Source organism: Arabidopsis lyrata (assembly GCF_000004255.2).
Source record: "Arabidopsis lyrata subsp. lyrata unplaced genomic scaffold ARALYscaffold_1, whole genome shotgun sequence".
Classification (NCBI taxonomy): Eukaryota; Viridiplantae; Streptophyta; class Magnoliopsida; order Brassicales; family Brassicaceae; genus Arabidopsis; species Arabidopsis lyrata.
In genome coordinates, this window is record NW_003302555.1 from 8,889,150 (window position 1) to 8,906,978 (window position 17,829).

A 17,829-nucleotide genomic window follows, 5' to 3' on the forward strand; every position below is an offset into this window, starting at 1 on the left:
TTTAATTTTATTTTATGCGTTTTGTTCATTATTCATCATTTCATCTGTTGGAATCGGGCAATTTTCGTCTGGACAAGGAGAAGAAATCTGGAGATAGGATTTTGATTGATTTCTAAGCTCTGATCTCTAAGTTTTTGGTTAGCTCCGGTGATCCTTGAGATGGCGGGTCAGAATCCTAACATGGATCAATTCGAGGCCTACTTCAAAAGAGCAGATTTGGACGGAGATGGTCGGATCAGTGGAGCCGAAGCTGTTGGTTTTTTTCAAGGATCTGGTTTGTCTAAGCAGGTTCTCGCCCAGGTAATCATTTCTTCTTGGATCTCTCTGCTTTCTGATTTTTTTAGTTATCCGGAGAAAGATCTGATTTCGTTTTCTACGCAGCTGATTTGAATATCCAAAATGCCGTAGTTTTGATTGTTCCATTTGAACTGCGTTCTATTTCCGAGATTTTGAATTGCCTATGAACTGAATAAGAAGTTAAGAGGCAGATTTGAGACCTTGGATTTTCATTTCCTCCCTTCTAGGATTTCTTTTGGAGAAGTTATAAGTGTATGATAGTAAGATTCTATGGTTGTTGTCAATTCACATTATGGTACATTTGTGTGGATATAAGCTTTAAATCTTTTGGTGCTCCAGTAATTATGTATTTGAATCTGGAAAATTTTCTGGCATACAGTTTTCTTGGAGGGGTTCTATTTAGCGGCGTTTTCTATATTAAATTGTCTACTGATCAGTTGTGTTTTGCATTTGTAGATATGGTCGCTTTCTGATCGGTCACACAGTGGTTTCCTTGATCGGCAAAACTTTTATAATTCTCTGAGACTTGTAACAGTTGCACAAAGCAAGAGAGATCTGACACCTGAGATTGTTAATGCAGCACTCAATACTCCTGCAGCAGCCAAAATACCACCTCCCAAAATTAATCTTTCAGCTATTCCTGCACCCCGATCTAATCCTACTGCTACTACGGTCGGTCCGGTTTCTGGGTTTGGAGGACCAGGAGCTCCAAATGCGAATGTCAATCAGAATTATTTTCCACCTCAGCAAAACCAGCAAATAAGACCAAATCAAGGAATATCTGGGCTGACTTCACTTAGACCAGCAGCTGGTCCAGAATATAGACCAAGTGCCTTACCAGGTCAATTCCAACCAGTTCTTGTTGGTAGTGTTGCGCGTCCTCAGCCTGTTCCAACTAGTGTATCTGGTCCTGGTAGTTCAACGCTCAATCTAAATAATTTGTATGCTGTAGCGGGAAACACCAGCGGATACTCATCAGGCTTTGGAGGGGGCAGCTTCGCAGCACCTTCTCCTGGCTTAAAACCAGATTCACAAATTGATCCGAAGGCGCTTGTTGTATCTGGAAATGGAGGTGACATGTTTTCCTCTTTCCAGCAAAAACATGAACCCACTCTGAGTAATTCTTCAATCAGTTCAGCCATTGTTCCTACTTCTGCTGGAATCCAACCTCCAACAAAGCCTAATGCTCTCGATTCCCTACAAAATACTTTCTCAATGTTACCTCCAGGAAATCAGCGTCAGCAGCCAAGGCCAGCAGCAAGCTCACAGCCTGCAGTGTCCTTACAAGGTCCATCCTCCGGTTTGCCACCTGGAAGTGCAGTTGGATCTGGCCATTCAACTCCTGCTGAAAATAATCAGCCTCCGTGGCCAAAAATGAAACCATCCGATGTCCAGAAATACACAAAGGTATTTATGGAAGTTGATAGTGACAAGGATGGGAAAATCACTGGTGAGCAGGCAAGGAATCTATTTTTAAGCTGGAGGTTACCCAGGGGTAAGGATTTTCAATCTCGCAGTCCACTTCACATGAAGAATATAATTTTCCTGTTACTATGTGAAATGAAGTTACCTCTGTTGTAATTAGATGCAATTCTGGATTGAAAAATCCTCTTAGAACTTCTTTTCTTCATGGGACAGACCATGTGCTGTTATGTTAAATTTATTTGCTACCCTCCTGAGGCTTATGTTCCTTTAATAACTTATGCAAGTGATTATGCTAACATATTCCTTTTGCTTATTTCCAGAGGTATTGAAGCATGTGTGGGAATTATCTGATCAGGATAATGATACTATGCTTTCTCTGAGGGAGTTCTGCATTTCATTGTATTTGATGGAGCGGTATAGAGAAGGCCGTCCTCTCCCGACCGCACTTCCTAGCAGCATCATGTTTGATGAAACACTGTTATCTATCTCAGGCGCACCCACTCATGGCTATGCAAATGCTGGATGGGGATCTGGTCAAGGTATTACTCAGATTTCATGCATTTTAGTGATGATCTTTTCCTTTTCCCTGGTACTTTACTTTAAGTCAAATTTCCCTATTGGAAGGTTTCGTACAGCAACCAGGGATGGGTGTGCGGCCAATTACTCCAACGACTGGTATGAGACCACCAGTTCCTGCACCAGGCCCTCACCCTGGCAGTGGTATACCACCTAATCAGCTAAGTAATGGATATTCTGCAAGCTCAAATCTTCCAGAAGCAGCAGCTGATGAGGAAAAGGTGATCAGGATATTTAAGCTTAGATGAGTTGCATTTCCATATACATTTCCTTGGAGGCTTGTGAAACATAATTTTCTAATCTATGTAGGTTGATGAAAAGCAGAATGCCTATATGGACTCCAGGGAGAAACTTGAATACTACCGGACGAAAATGCAGGATATTGTGAGTACTCCATTATAAATTACTCTTGTTATTTAAGAAGTGAGAAATTACTTTGATCTGTCTCAGTTTTCTATATTTGGAAGTAGTTAACTATTGTTGATGTAAACTTTGATATATTTGTATTCATTAAATCCTTGAATAAATTGTTAGCTCTTTTGAAAGAGGGAATCTTGATATCTAGTTGATTTTTCTCTGGAAAAGTGTGAAAGATTGTAGTAAGATTAAGACCAATCTACTGGAATCTGACCATCTAGGCTAAGCTGCAGAACTTGAATGTTATCTAGGTAATGGTCTTATAAGTTTAAGATTGTTGTTCTCCCTGAAGTTCTGACCTTTTCCTATAGGAACATATTTCCTGTTTGAGGCTTTGCTAGAGCTACTTCTTCAGCCTGATCTATTATCTTATGTAGATTATATTTACATCCTGTGTGTCAGAGAGTAAGGTTCTAGTGCTGAGATCCAATTCTTATTATCCCACTTTTTCGTTCCTCTTTCTGTCAGGTCTTGTACAAAAGCAGGTGTGACAATAGATTAAATGAGATCTCCGAAAGGGCTTCTGCTGACAAGCGTGAGGTGCTTTTCACATAGAGAATCACTTTTCTCATTTGTTTAGAAGCAATTCTGTCTTATCCAGAACAATTTCTGCTGCAGGCTGAAACATTGGCAAAGAAGTATGAGGAGAAGTATAAGCAAGTTGCAGAAATAGGGTCAAAATTAACTATTGAAGAGGCCAGGTTCCGCGAGATTGAGGTATGACTAATTTGAAGTGGCAACAACTATGTACACTCAAGCCGTATATTTTTTCTCCAATTCTTCTATGTGCCTTTTCCCTTACTAGGCTTATTATTTTTCAAACTTTATCACTATATTTTCTTTTTTCTTTCTCTGGATCATGTTGTGCGTCTTGTCCTGTCCCCTTAGTCTATGGTCGAATGCTTCCTTCTTTCTCCTTTACTGGTGAAGGGGCTTTGAACAATTTTGTTACACATCTCTTACGGAAATCTGTTACTTTTGAACTTTTGCTAACCCATCCAGGGGCGGAAGATGGAGTTGAGTCAAGCAATTGTGAACATGGAGCAAGGTGGAAGTGCTGATGGTCTCCTTCAGGTACATGTTATTCTCTATGCTTATGGGATGCCTTAACTGTCGGGTATCTGCTGTATGATCTGATGCTTTACTGGGCACATTTAGGTCCGGGCTGACAGAATACAATCAGATCTAGAGGAACTGATGAAGGCTTTAACTGAACGTTGCAAGAAACATGGGTTGGAGGTTAACTCGAAGGCCCTTGTAGACCTTCCAGCTGGTATATGATTCCGTCGCCTTTTGACTTCTTGCTTTCATTGTAGATGATTGCAAATAACATGTTTTTGTAAACAAACAACTCATGTGGAATTTGTTATGTTATGACTTACAGGCTGGCAACCTGGAATTCAAGAAGGGGCAGCTCTTTGGGATGAAGAATGGGATAAGTTTGAAGATGAAGGTACAATGGTTTTTCCTATTTTTGTTTAACACTTAGATATCTATAGTTAAGCACATAACAAGGACATTGACTGATAATACTCCCACTGTTAGGTTTTGGCAATGAGATCACTTTTGACAAATCAAAAGAGCAAAACTCGTCTCGTGAGAAGGAAAACGGTACGGTGGATGATGGTAGTGGGCTACCTGATTCGCCGACCCATATAGATGAAAACTATGGACCTTTTTCAGAAACCTCAGACCGCCGCAGTGAAGATGAATCAGGCAGAAGTCCTAGAGACAGTCCTGTCTCTAGGACTGCTACTGAGATCCCATCTCCAGATTATTCTCAGGGAAAGAATTCTGAATTCTTTGATGACTCGAATTGGGCAAGTGCATTTGACACTAACGATGATGTGGATTCAGTCTGGGGATTTGATGCATCAAAAAGCCAGGTTAGTGCATAAACATAGTGTCTCTCGCTTTAACACATTACTCCATCCATCAAAATATTGAATCAAATCTTTCAGTTGTGATTATGGAATAGACATTGAACTGATCTTTTAATTTATACACGATTTTGAAAATCCATATCTTGGTTAAGTTCATGCTTTCAGATCTGGGATGGTACATTTGGCTTCTGTATGCTGAATCATTTAGTTTCCTATTCAGAGTCTTATCCAAGCTTAGCATTTTCAATGTCAACATTGGCAGGATGGAGATTACTATGGATCGGGTGGCGATTTTGGTGGAAACACAGGAAGAGCAGATTCTCCAAGTTCAAGAAGCTTCGGCGCCCAGAGAAAGAGCCCATTTGCATTTGATGATTCAGTCCCCAGCACTCCACTCTCAAGATTCGGGAACTCTCCACCTCGGTTCAGCGATGCATCAGCAAGAGATAATAACTTTGATAGCTTCTCAAGGTTCGACTCCTTCAACACCAGTGAAGCAGGCGCCGGGTTTTCTTCCCAGCCCGAGAGACTGTCTCGGTTTGATTCCATCAACAGCTCCAAAGACTTTGGTGGAGCTGCCTTCTCCAGGTTCGACTCAATTAACAGTTCGAGAGACGTCACTGGCGCTGAGAAACTTTCGAGGTTCGATTCCATCAACAGTAGCAAAGACTTTGGTGGTCCCTCGCTTTCAAGATTCGACTCCATTAATAGTACAAAGGATTTCAGTGGCAGTCATGGATACTCGTTTGATGATGCAGACCCGTTTGGTTCCACGGGTCCCTTCAAAGTCTCTTCAGATGAAAGCCCTAAGAAAAGGTCAGATAATTGGAACTCCTTCTAGCCTCAGTTTATTATCATCCCTTTTTTTTTCCTCGCTTGATGAACTAGTGGTTTGTTTTATAAAAAGCTTATAATTTTTTCACCAAATTCTGGTTTTGGATGAGACAATAGCGTTAGACTATTTGTAATTTGTAAAGTTTGTCTTTGTATGAGTTTCCTACTGTATCTCTCTGTTCTGTTCGTAAGAATTCATTTGCTTAAATGAAAGAAATATTTGAGGCTTTCGTCGTGGAGAACGAATAAAAAGACAATGTAATGTGTGTACAAGATTTTACTTTTTTCTCCATTTTTCTGATTCTTTCTTCTCCAAAATGTTTTATTATTTTGATCTTTGTAAAGCTCAAGGTCCGTAAGATAGTCTGGTAAAACTTTAACCAGATCGAAACAGATACTGTGCTTACACCGAAGATTTAGCTACAAAATTGAAAATCAAGCTAATAGCATTGGCAAATTCTAGCTCTCTGGCTTGAAAAAAAGACATGATTCCCATCACCAAATTCCCATCTTCCACATAACCTCGTCTTTGAGATTGGCTCCATTCTGCTTCTGCTGAATCCATTGAGCACATTTCAGGGTCAGTCGTAACTTAGGAACTTCACTTCTCTTTGATCCGCTCAAAGGCAGATAGCATTGATGCACGCATGTTGGCTATTTCCACAAGAGTTTCAAGAGCTGTCCAATGACGAGAAAAAAGAGAGTTTCAGTTGTAAACTGGAATCTTCCTTTGAGTATACTAGTGGTGATGATGATGTTACCTGTCTCAAATGAAAGTTGAGCGCCGCGTAGCTTAGGCGAGACTAAGCCTCCAAATACCGAAAGAGATTTTGCTCTTTCTTTCTTAATCTGGAGATTAAGACATTTGAATTAGTAAAACCCTCGTTCTACATTTTGAAAACAAGTAGAGTTTGTGCAGAAGGTTAAATGATTGCTCTGGCTCACCTCTTCATCAGCTACTAAAATGGTTTCATCCTTGGCTGATGGTTTCTCTTCTATCAAATTACAGAAAGCAAGAGATGATGAGACACAAACAAACAAAGAGCACATAATAACCAACAGATAAGTCTTTTTTTTTACCAGAAAATCCTCGATGCCGTAGCTGTGGGCTGAGAGGTGAGCCTATCTCCGAATCTGTATCAGTAGACAAGTCTTTGCCTTTTCCGCTACCGCCCTTGGAAGCCCACTTGGACAAAGCAAAATGAGGTACTGACCCCAAAGATTCAACTACAAGAGTCCATAGACATAAACTGTATATAAGTTGCTTCCTCGTAAAAAAATGCTAAGTATTCATAAATTCATAGCATATAAATTAAACCATTAAACAATCAAACGCTCAGAGCATAAGCCAAACTTACCCTCTTGGTCTGTGACTTGCAATGTTGAAGCAGCGGGATGATACTTGAGGTCTAAGAGAGTGCTATTAATACGTAAAGTTCCCATAGAATGCCGAGCACTAGCTAGATCAAACCATCCCTGCAAAACAACACATTTCAGTTCCATACCAAATAAGTTAATTAAGGCAGAGTCTAATCATATCACTGATACAAATTCATTAAAAAGTTTCTCCTCATGACTTCCATAGCTAGATATTCAACGAAAACGGTTTCCACGCAATCCTTTTTAATCTCAAATCCAATTCAACACAGAATTTCTAGACGTTCAACGAGAATGCACAAAAAATCTTACAACAGAAACTGTAGCCAAACGCATACAAAATCTGAACTTTAAAATGATATAGAGACCAAAATTAACCACTAAATTCAACTAAACACAGGCTAAGTAACATCTTCCGTAGATAAAGATCATCCTCTATTATATGTATATCTCCAAGAGAAGACAATCATCTAAAGTCATGATGATATATACCAAAACTAGAGTATCATTCCCATAAGATCCCATTTTAGCTTGATAAACCAAAACAACAGAAGGAAAACTCATTCCCATTACCTCTCGAAGCTTAGAATTCAGAGAATCCATAAGAGTTAAATACCCATCCAACGAATCTAGAAACTGCAAAACATTCTCATCTCCTCCCTCTTTTCCCACCTCAGGTTTCACTTCCGCTTCATTATTCACATCCATTGATTCATCTCCTTCCTCGAAAATCTCCGCCATCGGAATTTAGCTCCAACACATGAGAATCAACAATTCAAAGCTTACACGAGTAGAGAGAAACAATGGCTGGAAAGCCACTTTTGAGAGAAAAAAATGCTGGAATGCCATCCATTTAATTTTTATTTATGAGAGAATTAAAAATAAAGCAATTTAAATCAGAAAATTATGAAAAGACCAAAAACCCATGCGACCTAACAAATCTATCCAGATCCAAGCCCATCCGACCCAAAACCATTTAATTTAGAAAACGAGATTTCGAAACTTGATCGTTTTTTGAGTTTCTCCTTTTTTCCCCTTTACTCAAAAATCAAATCAAATCCCTAATTTCTCATTTTTTCCCAAATCGAAAATCAACAAAAATCTTCTCGAATTCGTGGAATCGAAGTGAAATTTCGTCGAGTTCGTCGCCGTGGGAGTGTTGTTTCGTCGAGTTCATCGCCGTGGGAGTGAAATTAACGGAGTGTTCGTCCCCCGATAGTAATCCTTTGAGAATCATGTCGCCGGTAGTAATGGCTCGTGTTAAAGACGGTGATGGTTTGGTATACGAGTCGACGGAGAGGCGTCGGAGAGAAGAAACTGTCGGAGAAGAACCACCAACAAATGTTTCGGAGTTTGAGACTCCAAAAGGAACCGCGGAGATGGAAGTTGATCTGATAGACCCACCAACATATGCATCGAAGATTGAGAGTCGGAAAGGTACCGCCGACATGGAAGAGGATTCCGAGAGTGAAAAAGAAACTCCGAAAGAAACTACAATCGATAAGACCGAGTTGGCCCGAGAGGCTGAGCGAGAGACTGATCCAACATAAGGAGTTGGTGGCTTGAATGGTTCAGGGGAAGCGTCCATAGACGCAACAGAAGGAAGAGATGGGCTAGAAACAGAAGAACCTCCCAGAGAAACGGAAAATGTAATTGTAATGGAAAAAGGGATAGTCTCCTCACGAAGCGTCGCATGCGTCAGCAGCAGCAGCCTCCCGGAGCTGGCCTCGACGAATGTTGCCGTCATTGAGAAAGAGTAAGTTCCCGATCTGAATTTCGAGACAATTGTGCGTGACTTTTTGATTTGGATCCCAGGATTTGATTATTTAGTGATGTATCTTTGTTTGATTATTGAAAAAGTGAGGCTTTGATTCTAGATACACCACGTTCAACTTGTGTGTTGTGTTTGAATTTTAATATTTGTAATTTGGTTTTATTAGTTGCAACGACGAGAAAAGATTAACAACGAGATTTATTACCATGTCCTTCTTCACATGTAATGCCTTCTGCTTCTCCATGAGATATTGGTGCACCTTCTCTTGTTCCAATTCGGGCTTCTAGATCATCTATCAGATCCTCAAGCTCTAGGTATGGTGGAAGATCCAATCAACCTGCATATTCTATGGAAGGTGATCTGAAAAATGAGGTATGCGTTCTTACTTGGCATTGTGCACTCATGGTCATGCCAATTAGATAGAATTTAATGTCCGTTGTTTCTCATGTTTTAAGAATCCATGTCGGGCTTGCTTAATGAATGTTGATGAGGATTATGGTTCTCTTGCATTGAGATTTAAGAAAATTGTTTGGTTTTACTTTGCCATTGCTTTGATCTAGAGGATAAAATGAACAAGCTTTGGGTCAATGATTCATAGGTTTGAGTTATTCAACAAATCGATTTGTAAGTTGTGGGATCGAATTATAAATTGATGGTTAGAAATTTGCAAGCATAAATGATCATACTTTTTTTGTCTGGAGACATGATATGTGTGAGTAGCTTCTGTTTTGTCAGTTTTTTTTGGTATGGATAGCTTGTTTAGAGGTTTGTTAGGCTTGGTTTGATTTTGATCCTTTTAAATAGTTTTTTTTTTGTATGGATAGCTATGTTTTTTCTAATCAGATTTGTAGCTTTAGTTTGACATAAACCTTAGAATTATTCTCTCCTTATACCGCTCACACATTTTTCATGTTTTTGATGAATGTGTACTTGTTTGTATCTTTACTTGTTGATTTTTGTTTCTGAATTCAGATATGGATTATGTACAAGGAGTCTACATCATTTGGTTCAATAAAATGAAGAACTAAAGAGTTTTGTGGAGAGTTTAATAGTGGTTTGAATGATGATTTGGTGTTGGGAGATCCTCCTGCGCCAAGGTTTGTGTTGTGGAATGCATAAATTGATTGAAGAGATTTCTAGAAGGCAAGGAGAGTTTAGATGATAGAACTAGGTGTAATACTTTTTGCTTGATTTGGGTAGATGCAAAAAGGCATTGACTGGAAAGAAGAGCTTGATCAAGAACTGGAAAGAAAGCGCACAAGTCAAGTCTGCACGTACTTGTGGATTAAGATTGCACATGACTTATGTTTTTGTATTTCATTTCTGTATTTTGTTGTGTTGTGGATTAAGAACAAATGACTTCATATTTTTGTAAACCAAAAAAATATTTAGATTATATTTATGTTCAATTGGTTTTGTAGGTACAACTGGTCTATTTAGGTACAACTACGTGTATGGGTTACTTATAAGAAAGTACAACTAGATCATTTAGGTACAACTGAGACAATTAAAAATAATCTTTTTAAAAAATTAAAAATTAATTAAATTGATAATAAAATAAATTTAAACGAAATAAAAAAAATAAAAAAATAAAAATTAAATATGACCCACGTAAGCATGATTTTTGGCGGCAGGATATTAATTTAAAATCATCACACGTGGTAAAGTGGGCCAAAGACAACATGATATTAATAAAAAATTGTTTTGTTTTAAACATAGTTGTACCTAGTTGTCCAGTTGTACTCTCATATTCATAGTTGGACTTTAGCGATTTTTGTGTATTTCTAGTTGGACTTTAATAAAAATTAGTAATTTTAAGTTGGACACATGATGTTACACTATTAATTATCATTTAAGAGGTTTTCATAATATAATTTGTACGAAATCATAATTTTCACCTATTTTGCATCAAAAGAAGTGATCACCTATAAAGTGTTCCTTGTACTATAAAGAGTATTTTATATGAAAACAATAGTATGCACTAAGAAAATGATAAATTCAAGTTTTATTTATTTAAAATTGTTTCTTTATTGTTCCACATGTTTTTGGAGTCCTTGTTAACTCTAATTTATCGTTTTTCATATTTGTTAAATACACATACAAATACATTTATGATCTTAGTTGTACCTTGTCAAAACCTAATTATATCCAGTTGAACATTGTTGTACGAATACGACAAGTACATATATTTATACATATATGGTTATAGTTATGGTTTTAGTTGTACTCAGTATACTTATGGTCTTAGTTGTACTAGTCGAACCTAGTTGTACCCAGTCGAACATGGTTGTACGACAAATACAAAGGATTTTTAGTCATCAAGAATTCTTTTAATTAATAATCATGTATCTTCCACAGGAGCAATGCATTTGGTTCTATTAGGGAATTTCTTATATAAATCTTAATTTATAACTTAATAATTTAATAAAAAAATACAAATTTGATGTACCTAGTTGAACTAATAGTATGCATTAGAGCCTGAAACCGTCTTCAATTACTTGGTTTCTTTTACCACTGATCTCACCACCAGTTCTAGCAAGAGCACATTAATTTCTTGTCATCTTCAGAAAATATACTTTGAGACTGCCTATGAAGACTCTGACCTGAGTTTCCTTCAATATTTTCGCAATCTTTTCAAACAAATTCATGTTGTTTTTACCACATTGAGTCTCTTGTTCCAGCACACAGCTGAATATTGTGCACACAAGCTTCCAATGCTTCAACATATCTTTATACGGCTGAACTTAACTCATTTTCAAATGACTTGATCATTCTTCTTTTGCTTTATGTTTATGAGCTTTCACTAACTCATAATAACATATTTCATTCACATCTGTTGTTAAAACCGAAACCATTATGTTTCAACAGTCTCTCTAAGACTCCACCTTTACTCCAGCAACAATGTGCCACTGACGCTTACCAACAACAAAGCTTCAATAAATTTTAACCAACCACTAACACACATAAGATTCCTTAAACTAAGGCGTCCCCCAATATCAAGAATCTTAATCCAATGGCTGATCTTTAAACCATACTTGAACACTGCAAATATCTAACTTTAACAACCAGATTTGATTAACAAATCATACAGCCTGAAGCCATTACTAATCTTGGCTATCCATTTGCAGAATCAGTGTTCAAAACCTTGAGCTTCATTATACTCTAATCCTTGAATATATAAACATCGAGTATCCGGAAACCTTCACAGAGAACATCACATTGTACCTTGTGATTTCAGCGGAAACAGACTATAAGTCTTCAAGAATTGGCCCTTGAGAATTGTTAATCCAACGTTGATCTTTGTAACCATGAGTCACGTCCTTTAACTCACAAATTCTTGTAACAGACGCTTCAACATTACCAATGAATAATCTCCATCATTCAGCATCTAGATATCATCAACACCGATCGTAAATTTTCCCTTTGATCTAGTGCTCTGCAGCAGCCTCAAACCTCTTCTTTCTTGAATAATCTTTGAATCTCTGATTTCATCGCTTGAGCCTAATTGCTTGAACTCATGCATTCCTTGAATCAGTAAACAATATTGCCGGTGAAAGACCTCCACCACATACCATTCTTGATAAACTTTGTAACCTGCGAGTTCTTTTGTCTACTCGCAATAACACAAATCTTCTTGTCACCGAGAGATAGAGATTAACTAACTAACAGCTTAACGATTTCGAAATCTTGAAACCAACATCATCCGATGAATCAAATCACCGTGAACATCTTCTTCTTCTACCTCCAATGTCTTCGACCGAGAACATACACAGTCTTCTCTCTTCCCTACCTTGATCAATCGCCATCGATACCGCAAATCTCCAAGCAACCATGGCTCTGTGTCTTCGCTTCAACAATGTCGGGGGAAGGGAAAACACAGATTCGAGATTGGATCGAGAATTCATTTCTCAATTTCAATTGTTTTTTTTTCCTTTTCAAATTAATTCAATTAAAGGATATTGATATTCATTAAGGGTAAAGAAGTATTATCCTATTGTGAGGTGGCATTCAGACTCCAAAATGGCAGTCGTGATTAACATTTTCGGTTCAGTGGCAAACTAGCCTGTGTCTCCACAGTAATCTTATTCTTCGTCAACTTATCTTCTTCATGAGAACGAGTGGTCTCTCTATCTTTCAAATCTTTGGCATGAGAACGTAGCACACAACAAAGTGATCGAGAGATCGAGAGAGAGAATCAATTCTCGAGTAAACGAGGCTATTTTCGTAATATTTCAATTAATAAAGGCCCATTAAGCCCAATAGCCCAAGTCGAAATATTTTCACTTCCGGGTCAAACCCGGTTATGTTTGTGGGTGGGTAGAACAAATCGAGTGTGTACACAGCGCCAGGCTGTTTGTCTCTGTTTGTCAAGTTGGCGTTTGGTGGCTCCACGTCTCTCTCTCTCATGACTTTTCGATTTTAGTCAACCTTTCGTGCTTTTCTCTTAAAAACAAATTCGATTTTTTTCTTCAACACATCTTCTCTGTTATTTCCTCTCGCTTTTTTACCTGTCTCTCTCGTTCTCGCACGGAGATAAAAACAACTCTGTTGAATTTAAGCTCGAGATTTTAGTAGGAGCAAGCTCGATTGCTTCCAATTAGATCCATGGATGACGAAGAACTCAAACTTTGTCGCGCGCTTTTAGCTCAAGGAGATTATTAAAAGAAGTGGTCGTTTTTCGAATTGTCAACTTAGAAGAAGAATCAACTTTGGTTTTTTTTTTTTAAGCACTGTTCCTTCTCTGTATAGCTTTGAGGAAACGCTTCTTCGATTGGAACTGGTTGGTGTGCTCTCTTTTGGTATTTTTTGAAATGCTTTAATTAGATGTTTCTCTTCTTCTTCTTCTTCTTTTTTTTCCTGTTTTGACGAATATTGCTAAATTTTGTAATCTTGCTATATTAGGGTTCATGTGAATGGTGATTTTGGGAGACTGTTACTTTTTGTATTTTAGGTTTTAGTTTTGATTGCAAGTTTGAATTTATTTTCCTTGGCTGTGAAAGAACCGCACTGTGAAGTAAATTAGCTATATCTGGTACTATCCCCTTTTGTGTTTCCATAACTTTCTCATTCATTTACTATCAAAGTTGGACACTTTCTTACCAGACGCTTGCATTGATGTATCCAATCGTGTAGGATATGTTTTATAATAGTGTGGTATTTGATTATTATTTGCAGTGAGTTTGAAGGATTAAGATGGTTGGAAGCTCGGATGGTAATCAGTCAGATGATAGCTCTCATTTTGAGCGAGGAGTAGATCATATCTATGAAGCATTCATCTGCCCATTGACAAAGGAGGTTATGCATGATCCTGTCACTTTAGAGAATGGCCGAACATTCGAGCGTGAAGCCATTGAAAAATGGTTCAAGGAGTGTCGGGACAGTGGGAGACCTCCATCTTGCCCTTTGACTTCTCGTGAGCTCAGCAGCACTGATGTAAGCCCCAGCATAGCTCTGCGTAACACTATCGAAGAGTGGAGATCCAGGAATGATGCTGCCAAGCTTGACATTGCTCGTCAGTCACTGTTTTTAGGAAATGCTGAGACCGATATTTTGCAAGCTTTGATGCATGTGCGACAGATTTGCAGGACCATCCGATCAAATAGGCATGGTGTGCGCAACTCTCAGCTTATCCATATGATCATCGACATGTTAAAAAGTAGTAGCCATAGAGTGCGGTATAAAGCTCTACAAACTCTTCAAGTTGTCGTTGAAGGAGATGACGAGAGCAAGGTTGAATCTGATTTCTTTCATCTCTGCTGAATCCTTTGTATAGCATTGTAATGGAAAATTGAGCGGGTTGTAATTAAATTTTCAGCATCTTGCAGGCGATAGTAGCTGAAGGGGACACTGTGCGTACACTAGTTAAGTTCTTATCACACGAGCCATCAAAGGGGAGGGAGGCAGCTGTTTCCTTGCTGTTTGAGCTCTCTAAATCAGAAGCTTTGTGCGAGAAGATTGGTTCCATTCATGGAGCACTTATATTATTGATTGGTCTGACAAGCAGCAACTCAGAAAATGTTTCAATTGTTGAGAAAGCTGATAGAACCTTGGAAAACATGGAGAGGTCAGAGGAAATTGTTAGGCAGATGGCTTCATATGGTAGACTCCAGCCTCTTCTAGGAAAACTCCTTGAAGGTGATTGATCCCTACTTTCTTAACGATCAGCTGAATTTAGAACTGCTTTTCTTTGCTTGGTTTTAAATTTAAAAATATTCTCTCTGCTCCATTTGCATAAAACATGTTATTATCTTCCTTAAGTCGCACGGATGCATAACGGTGTTATGGTATTCTGCCTTATAATTTGTTTGCTCTTGGAATTTTACATGTTCGCTTGTAAGAAGCGTCATTTTCTTCTACCCAGATGGTCAAATTTTTAATTATTTTCCTCTGTTATACGGCAAGTTTCATGCATGAATAATGACACCACATGTGAAACATGATCTGCAGGTTCACCTGAAACAAAACTCTCTATGGCTTCCTTTCTCGGGGAGCTTCCCTTAAATAACGATGTGAAGGTTCTTGTGGCTCAGACTGTGGGTTCTTCTCTTGTCGATCTTATGAGAAGTGGTGACATGCCCCAACGGGAAGCTGCTTTGAAAGCTCTTAACAAAATCTCATCGTTCGAAGGGAGTGCTAAGGTCTTGATCAGCAAAGGAATTCTCCCCCCACTTATCAAAGATCTGTTTTATGTGGGGCCAAACAACCTTCCAATTCGGTTGAAAGAAGTCTCTGCCACTATTCTTGCTAACATAGTGAACATCGGGTATGACTTTGACAAAGTCACTCTTGTTTCAGACAACAGAGTGGAGAATCTGCTCCATCTAATTAGCAACACAGGTCCAGCGATCCAGTGCAAGCTGTTGGAGGTTCTTGTTGGACTCACCAGTTGCCCAAAAACAGTTCCAAAAGTTGTTTATGCAATAAAAACCTCTGGTGCAATCATCAGTTTGGTTCAGTTTATAGAGGTCCGAGAGAATGATGATTTGCGTTTGGCTTCCATAAAGCTTCTTCATAACCTTTCCCCATTCATGAGTGAAGAACTAGCTAAGGCCTTATGTGGCACTGCAGGACAACTCGGAAGCCTTGTTGCAATCATTTCAGAAAAGACACCAATCACTGAAGAACAGGCCGCAGCTGCTGGGCTCTTAGCTGAATTGCCAGATAGGGATTTGGGTCTTACTCAGGAGATGTTAGAAGTTGGTACTTTTGAAAAAATCATCTCCAAAGTGATTGGAATCCGCCAAGGGGATATCAAGGGAATGAGGTTTGTGAGTCCTTTTCTGGAAGGACTTGTGTGTATACTTGCTAGGATTACTTTTGTTGTCAACAAAGAGGCTCGGGCCATTACCTTTTGCCGTGAGTACAATGTTGCTTCGCTCTTCCTTCATCTGCTTCAATCCAACGGTCAAGATAACATCCAGATGGTTTCCGCCATGGCTTTAGAGAATCTTTCACTAGAGTCTATAAAGCTGACAAGGATGCCTGATCCGCCTCCTCTGAACTACTGTGGGTCGATCTTTTCATGTATGAGAAAACCACACGTTGTAAACGGGCTATGCAAGATCCACCAGGGAATATGTTCATTAAGAGAAACATTTTGCCTTGTCGAAGGAGAAGCTGTGGAGAAATTAGTGGCTCTATTAGACCATGAAAATGAGAAAGTGGTTGAGGCCGCACTTGCAGCTCTTTCAAGCTTACTCGAAGACGGACTAGATGTAGAGAAAGGGGTCAAGATACTTGATGAAGCTGAGGGGATACCGCATATACTAAACGTCCTGAGGGAGAACCGAACAGAGAGGCTGACGAGGAGAGCAGTTTGGATGGTGGAAAGGATCTTGCGGATTGAAGTCATAGCAAGAGAGGTGGCAGAGGAACAGACCCTGAGCGCTGCACTTGTGGACGCTTTCCAAAACGCTGATTATAGAACGCGACAGATCGCTGAGAACGCGCTGAAACACATTGATAAGATCCCAAACTTCTCAGGTATATTCCCAAATATGGTCCCAAATATGGCATAGGGGAATCTCTTTGAATCTGTCCGGTGAGTTTTAGTGATTTAAAACTGTGTTTTTTTGTTTTGTTTTGATGGTATTACTTGTTAATAGGCATCCAGTTATTTCTGGGTATATATATTGTAAATTCCGATTCTTGTTTGCGTGTGCTTTAAGCTATTTGATTTGTTTGTTTATATCCTACATTGGAAAGGTTAATCAGTTTAAAAGACAATGCCTACAAGCTACGACACTAGGTCATAGAGTTTGGTAACAGGTCCAGAAAAATCCGGGCTCTAATAAGAAATCATCAAAATATGAGGCTCCTCTACTGTTGATTAAGAATTTAGATTTTGACCTAATTTATTTCCGAATAATTTGTTTCACGGGTATATGCTGCTCAGTGAGGTAATAAGCATACAACGCTAGAAATTAAAGACATAATCTGAGAAGAAAGGTACATATTAATTCCACAGGTGCTACGTACGACGTTGTCCACTCCTTTTGTTGGTTCGTTGCATGCATGTGATTGTGAAAGAAGATCTTGGGAGGCTTTTCCATCATCTTGAACATTAGTTTCGTTGCTTCTTTAACATCAATCTAGTTTCTTCTTCTTCAATCAATCTTTTTCTAAGTTGCGTTTTCACTTTCTCCGGTGAGATTCCAACAATCAATCCCATAATCGAGATGTGTTTATCATCACAAGGCTTCAGCTTCTCATCCAATCCAATCACAGAGGGATAGGACGGTGAAAACAGATAAATGTCCGTGAGTCCACCGCACCACCTTGGAATCCAAGTATCCAACCCCCATGACTCACCACACAGTTCTTGGCGGAATTTGATAGGAATCAGCCGTGCCTCCTCTGTTTCGGGGTTAAAAGCTATGATGCTTCCGTCCTTTCTCAACCAGTGAAGAGATCCGTTGACGTAAACAGGTCTCATACGCTCGTCAAAATTGCTTGAGCTGCAAGTAACTGTGGTTTTTGACAATCTCCAATTCTCCATGAATCTCCCTCGTTAATTAATTTCGAATTTGTACATTGTTTCATTTGGATTTCGAATCCAATTTGGTAAAGATAAACCCATTAATAATAGGAAAAGTATGGGTTAATAAGGCAAAGTTTAATAGGTTGACAAGAAAGGGAAAAATGTAATATTTTGTTTCAGAAAAGAAAAAAATTCCAATTAAAGGGATCTAGGAGTCATTAATCTCTAACAAGATTCTATTGACTACTGAGATAACACTTAAAATG

At 38.7% G+C, this 17,829-nt stretch overlaps 3 protein-coding genes across 6 annotated transcripts; 2 read left to right on the forward strand and 1 right to left on the reverse strand.

Annotated features, from left to right (window-relative positions):
* The first annotated feature begins 2 nt into the window (after window positions 1-2).
* Window positions 3-5,661, forward strand: LOC9329190 (epidermal growth factor receptor substrate 15-like 1). Its single transcript, XM_002890361.2, has 12 exons — window positions 3-300; window positions 754-1,792; window positions 2,043-2,261; window positions 2,347-2,519; window positions 2,608-2,682; window positions 3,184-3,255; window positions 3,334-3,432; window positions 3,718-3,789; window positions 3,874-3,988; window positions 4,100-4,168; window positions 4,261-4,601; window positions 4,861-5,661. Exons 1-12 carry the CDS (start codon window positions 160-162, stop codon window positions 5,437-5,439), a joined length of 2,994 nt encoding a protein of 997 aa, XP_002890407.1. The 5' UTR covers window positions 3-159; the 3' UTR covers window positions 5,440-5,661.
* A 75-nt stretch (window positions 5,662-5,736) lies between these two features.
* On the reverse strand, window positions 5,737-12,797 carry LOC9326470 (coiled-coil domain-containing protein 115). 2 transcript variants are annotated; one of them, XM_021013940.1, is made up of 7 exons: window positions 12,737-12,797; window positions 7,383-7,606; window positions 6,791-6,908; window positions 6,513-6,659; window positions 6,378-6,424; window positions 6,194-6,281; window positions 5,737-6,110 (listed from the first exon to the last, which is right to left on the reverse strand). In XM_021013940.1, exons 2-7 carry the CDS (start codon window positions 7,548-7,550, stop codon window positions 6,034-6,036), a joined length of 645 nt encoding a protein of 214 aa, XP_020869599.1. In that variant the 5' UTR covers window positions 7,551-7,606; window positions 12,737-12,797; the 3' UTR covers window positions 5,737-6,033. The 2 variants fall into 2 exon arrangements, with proteins under 2 accessions (XP_020869599.1, XP_020869598.1); XM_021013939.1 differs by having other exon boundaries at window positions 6,378-6,427; window positions 12,737-12,794.
* A 240-nt stretch (window positions 12,798-13,037) lies between these two features.
* On the forward strand, window positions 13,038-16,806 carry LOC9329192 (U-box domain-containing protein 44). Of its 3 annotated transcripts, XM_021013937.1 has the most exons (5): window positions 13,038-13,363; window positions 13,486-13,615; window positions 13,759-14,313; window positions 14,409-14,718; window positions 15,031-16,806. In XM_021013937.1, exons 3-5 carry the CDS (start codon window positions 13,777-13,779, stop codon window positions 16,599-16,601), a joined length of 2,418 nt encoding a protein of 805 aa, XP_020869596.1. In that variant the 5' UTR covers window positions 13,038-13,363; window positions 13,486-13,615; window positions 13,759-13,776; the 3' UTR covers window positions 16,602-16,806. The 3 variants fall into 3 exon arrangements, with proteins under 3 accessions (XP_020869596.1, XP_020869597.1, XP_002890408.1); XM_021013938.1 differs by lacking the exon at window positions 13,486-13,615 and having other exon boundaries at window positions 13,038-13,382; XM_002890362.2 differs by lacking the exon at window positions 13,486-13,615.
* Window positions 16,807-17,829: the final 1,023 nt, after the last annotated feature.